Source organism: Solanum stenotomum, unplaced genomic scaffold (assembly GCF_019186545.1).
Source record: "Solanum stenotomum isolate F172 unplaced genomic scaffold, ASM1918654v1 scaffold19035, whole genome shotgun sequence".
Lineage (NCBI taxonomy): Eukaryota > Viridiplantae > Streptophyta > Magnoliopsida > Solanales > Solanaceae > Solanum > Solanum stenotomum.
Window position 1 is genome coordinate 170,988 of NW_026025332.1, and position 5,922 is coordinate 176,909.

The window sequence follows — 5,922 nt, forward strand, 5'->3', positions numbered from 1 at the left end:
TCAAAAGTCTCACTGACACTACATAAAACTTAGTACCCAAGACTCATCAAATAAAATGGAGGATATGTATTTATGCATGTTCTTAGTTACTATTCTATTCATTTTAACTTATCATTATTATACTTTATCCATTTTAAAAAGATTTTTTGTAATTCTTTAATTTTAATTTTAATTTTAATTTTTTACGATGACATATTTAAAAAGTTTAAAAACATCTAATACATTCTATATAGTTTAAAATTAAAATCACATAATTCAATTTTTTTCTTTTTTTTAGTTTAGTTGAATCGAAATGAGATATATATATTTTTTTTTAAACAAAAAGAGAAGTACTTCCTCTATTTCATCTTATTTGAAGCATGTAGATCTACATCTTTAATTTTTTTTACTTAGAAGTTTATTTTACTAAATTATCAAAAAAAATTTAAATTTAATTTATATTATTTTATAAAATAATTTAATATTAAAACAAACAAGTACTCCTTCTGTCTTTATTAATTGATAATTATATTAAAAATAGTTATACCTTATATTTTTTATATTACTCTTGCAATTAATTTTTTTTAAAGTATTCATATTTATTTGTAAAATTGTCAAAAGATATTTTAAAGGTAAATTAATAAATGATCATTTTATTTATATTTTCTTAGATATGATGCAACTAATATAAAACGAAGGAAGTAAATGAAATGTAAATTGGGAAGTGATTAACATTAAAAATTTGTACAAATCTATAAGAAGAAAAGTAACTCGAAAATTAGATACTCCATCAACTGTAGTTCTGACGGCTGTTCAAGTATAAATTTTCCTCCTCCTTATAAATCCCCCGTCTCTGTATTGTCAGCTGGAAAGTGAAATTTTTGTCCGATCACAAGATCTTCTCTTTAACACACATCTTGACTCTTGAGAAATAGCTGATGAATTGAGTACTCAATTAATTAACCTATCAATTCACTAAGATTTTCAAAGTCGGTGATTTTGGATTCATTATTATTATAAAGTGTTTTTCATCTTCTTTTTCAATGAAAAGGTGAAAAGGGTGTCCATATTTCTGTGTGTTAGTAGTAGTATATGTGGTTATTAAAGGTGGCGAATCAAGGAGATTCCGGCGAGCATGACAGAATTCTGTCGACAGCAGGTGATTCAGAAACTCCAACCAATGAAGGAATTCCTCAACCGTATGAACAATCGCAATCTTTTGAAGAAATGTTACAGCAACAAATACAGCAAGAAACAGAGTATTTGATGTCGGAATCGGCTAATCCGATGTATACAGGGTATAGTCAGTCGAGGGATATGTCGGCAATGGTGACAGCGTTAACACACGTGGTTTCGGGTCGGAGAGAGGGAGAGTGGGGTTACAGGCCGGATATTAGCGGTGTTACGACTTCGTTTGTTGGTGGTGGTGGTTCGGGGAGTATTTATTCGGCTAATTCACCGTCTTCTTCAAGTTCAGGATCATGGGCTGGACAGAAAAGAAGACGCGATCAAGAAGAAAGTGTTACTGGAGAACAAGCTCAAAGGGGTTATGGAGGTATTAGAGAATTTAAAAATGGAGAACCATCTTCCTCTGTTAAGCTCGGTTCGTATCAATACTTTCCACTTATTAAACTCTCGTCCTTTCTTTTTTGTTGGAAATATTGGGAAATCACGGCAACTCAGTAGCTTGAGGCGCGACTATGACACTGTCTTAAAGATATTTCACCAGCGTATTCAACGAGCTAATATTTTGGGTTCATTTCAAGAATCTTTTTTTTCTTTCAAATTTCAAATTGTTTTCTAGTTCGGTTTGTTGTTCTCTGTTTTGGACCCATAAAAGGGATTTATGCCCTGTTTTCTTTATTTTGAATCTGTAAAACTTGATTTTGATTCAATATCATCTTCTCTATTTGTTGCTACCAGAAGAAGATACAAGCCTGGCAGCACCACAAACGAGCAGCGTATCAACCACTGCAGCGCAGACACCACTGCAACCAGCGGAAGTAACAGGTGAAGAAACAGGGGAGAGGAAGAGGAGATACAGAGGAGTAAGACAGAGACCATGGGGGAAATGGGCAGCAGAGATAAGAGATCCACATAAAGCAGCAAGAGTTTGGTTAGGCACATTTGATACAGCAGAAGCAGCCGCTAAAGCTTATGATGATGCCGCTCTTAGATTCAGAGGAAACAAAGCTAAACTCAATTTCCCTGAAAACGTCCGATTATTACCACAACAACAACAACAGCCCACAACAAGATTAGCCATTTCAACCGCAGCACCAGCACCAGCAGCTTCGCGGTTCCAATTAATGTCTGCAGCATCAATGCGATCACCATCACCATTTTTTCAATCATATAATCAACCTCCGCATCAACCTCAGCAGCAACAGCTTTTTCAGAGCTCAGATATGGCTAGAGATTATTGGGAATACTCACAATTACTTCAAAATCCAATAGATTTCCATGGAGGACAACAATCATCATCTTTGTTAGAACAAATGTTATTAGCTTCATCATTGGGAGTGTTGCATTCACATACATTTCCTTCTTCTTCATCTTCTTCATTAGCAACTTCTGCAGCTTCTTCCACTACTTCCCCTGCATATCCCCTGTTTTACTCTGCTCAACAATCGCGCTTCTTTCAGCCACAAACTCATCAAAATCAAGGCAATAACAGTAGCAATAGCAGCAGCAGCTCCAATTTTCCTCCACCTTTTTGGACTAGCTCCGGCCACTACCCACCTTCTTCTAGCTAATTTTCATACTTCTCCCCTTTTTTACTTTTGTTTTTTATTTTACCTATTTTTTTGAAAAAAATTAAAGAAGAATCGTATTATTTTTTGTTTTCTTTTGGTTTTTGATTTTCTTGTATTTTTTGCATTTAGAAGAGATAAGATGGATATGATTTCTTTATCCTTAAATCATAATTAGAAATTTCAGGTTTGCGTTTTGAATATAGAAAATATTTTGTTAAAAAATAGGTATTTAATACATAAACATATTATTTAACTTGGCCTTAACTGACATTTATGTCATTCAACTTTGAGTGTGCATAACTTACACTTAAATTAGTATATTATCATTATCAAACGAGTAGACATGTATTTTATGTGGCGTTTATGTCACATAGATGGTGTGTGTTTATTTATTTAATTTTATACTAAATTTAAGTGTGTATTATGTACGTTGAATTGAAGGATATAGATATCATAGAGGTTAAATTAAATGATATGCTTGTGTATTATGAAGGAAAAAAAATAAAAGGAGGACATAGGCATAGGTTTTGTCCTGAAGGATAAATGGTTTTAGATTTAAGTGCAATACAAGAAGAATGGTACGAGAGAGAAGCATATGTAGGTTTATTTTCATTATTCATGGTTTGATACCCTACAAATCAGAAATGTTTTTGTCATTTTTTTGATTATATACAAAAGAATATTGTAGAAATCGTCCAACTTGTGGTGTTGTCTATTCTTCTTTATTTTTTAGCTTTGCAAGTTACCATCACATTCAATTACCTCTGACAATTTTAATAGTGTTGATTATCTTTGTGACTCTTAACTACTTTTATTTTTTGTGAATACTTGTTCCTTTATGTGGACCAATGCTTTTATCTTATAGTGAATCCATCTGTTACGTTATCCTAGTAGATCCAATATGGTCAACTTTTGTTGTATTAATAATTTTAAAAAATGAAGTTTTGGTTTAAATTAATAGAGAATTGTGTTAGTCTTAATCCTAACATAGTTTAGGTTTTATCCACATTTGGTGGATTATAAGTGTACGTGATGGTTTGATATGTTGGACAGACATAGATAGTTTTGAAATAAAAATTAATATTGTCCTATTTCTTGTTTGACTACTAATTTGAGATAAATTATGTTATGATTAGAAATTTGTATTGGAATTAATTAGTTCTATCAAAAGGTGAAACAATAATATTGAGATAAAACAATGAAATGATAAAAATATATCTTTTTTTAATTAATAGATGTGCCTCTAAAGTCTCTCAAATTTCTTTTCTGCTAAATAAGATGGAAAGTATTTTTATAAATGATCTTCTTCTTCTAAGAAATTATTATGTTTTAATACAATAAACTAAACCATTAATGAAAAATAATATCAGCATAGCTAATCTCGATATATTTAATCCCAACAAATCAAATGACTCCTTAGCTAATGTATTTGATTAGATAGAGTTGAGATAACGTAAACATCCCTTAGGTTGTTGCTATCTATTGATGTTTACTAGTACCTCGTAAACAAAGCGTGAAAGAATGAGATTCTTGTGTCACCATTAATTATCATCTCAATCTTCTATTATTTTGTATTCATTCTTTTTGTATCTTTGTGTTTCTTTTTTGGATGACCTAAATCACATGATAATTGAAGTTAATTACGCTTGCATATATTGCTAATCAAGACTCCAAATGACATCTAGTCACGTAGTTCTTGGATAGGAACTCGGGGGTGGTCTTCCAATGTTTCTTGTGATTTGTGAATACCAGTAAAAAAAGGTATTTTGGTGCATTAAAGCTTCCGATGTGCATAGGGTTCGGGGAGGGGTCCAACCACAAGGGCCTATTCTAGATAGCCTTATCTTATATTTTTGCAAGAGACTGTTTCCAAGGCTTGAACTCGTGATCTTTTGGTCACATGACAACAACTTTTGAATGCACGTAGGAATGTCAAAATCAGCTCATAAAATTATAATATGTTCAATTTGTTTTGTTCAAGCTAGGGCTGTCCATGGTTATGGTTAAAATGCCAAATTGAACCGCAATCCGAACCAAACATATTAAAAAAATCGATATTTGATTGGGTTTGGTTTTAAATTCTGAAAACCGATATTATTTGGTTTGGTTTTGGTTTTACTAAAAAAAACCGCAAAAATAATCAAACCGAACCGATAAATTAGATATATAGCTTTTATAATTATTTATATATTATTCACAAATAAAATATAAAAATTTTATTAAATTTTAATTAACTTAAGTTTTTAACTTTACAATTTTTCTCAAACCCAACACTTTAGCCCAACTATAACAATCCTAAGTCCAAGTCCATTAAAATTCATTTTAGTCTTTACCTACCCTATTTCACATAAAATAATCACATTTTCTCTTAATTAAAACACTTTGTTCGTGTAATGATAACTCTAGTATTGCTTAATTGTTTAATAACCGACAATAGCTTTTCTGTGGATTGTTCATGTGCTAGATGTTTGTGTCTACCAACGTAATCCTCAAAAAAATTACTATTATTTTCAAACCGGATAACCAGAAAAATTAAACCAAACCAAATTGAACCAAACCAAACTGACAATAACCAAACCGACGGTTATTTTTTTCATTTGGTTTGATTTTAAAAATTTTAAAAACCAACTAAATTGGTTTGATTTTGATTTTAATCAATAACCGATCCAAATCGAACCACGAACACCCCTAATTCAAACGAGTTAATAATTCACTTATTTTTATATTGAGCTTATTTTTATCTGCTTAGTTTAGTCCATTTTAAAATTGGACTGATATGTCGTACAGATTGATACATGAAAAAAATTTGTCTAAATATTTTAAAGAAACTTTTTATTATTTGATATGTTTTTAGTCATAATATAAGGAAAAATGTTCTATTAGGTAGTCAAACAAACTTTGAATAAAAACTTAGTAAAAATTGACCAGGTTGGAAACTTATGACTCAAATTTTAGCTCATTTCAGTTCAATCTACTTTAGACCAGCTAATATTTTAAGTCGATCAGTGACCCACTCATTTATTAACTCAATTCATTTTGACATTCTCAAATTCAGTTCATTTCATTCATTTGACACTCTAAATCTATGCGTTATTGTTTTCTTTTCTCTAACTATACGGGGTGCGATAAACTATTGCTCTTGACTCATTCAAATTCGCATGATAAAATATCTATTGTGAGAAATTTT

The 5,922-nt window shown here is 31.1% G+C and overlaps 1 protein-coding gene across 1 annotated transcript; it reads left to right on the forward strand.

The window, feature by feature from the left end:
* The first annotated feature begins 848 nt into the window (after positions 1 to 848).
* Positions 849 to 2,819, forward strand: LOC125850754 (ethylene-responsive transcription factor ABR1-like). Its single transcript, XM_049530603.1, has 2 exons — positions 849 to 1,582; positions 1,903 to 2,819. The coding sequence occupies exons 1-2, from the start codon at positions 1,072 to 1,074 to the stop codon at positions 2,733 to 2,735; spliced, it is 1,344 nt and encodes a 447-aa protein (XP_049386560.1). The 5' UTR covers positions 849 to 1,071; the 3' UTR covers positions 2,736 to 2,819.
* The last annotated feature ends 3,103 nt before the right edge of the window (positions 2,820 to 5,922 follow it).

Coding starts and splice junctions, on each gene's coding strand:
- LOC125850754 (XM_049530603.1), top strand. CDS start 1,072: ATGTGGTTATTAAAGGTGGCGAATCAAGGAGATTCCGGCGAGCATGAC. Junction 1,583..1,902: donor ATCTTCCTCTGTTAAGCTCG/GTTCGTATCAAT, acceptor TGTTGCTACCAG/AAGAAGATACAAGCCTGGCA.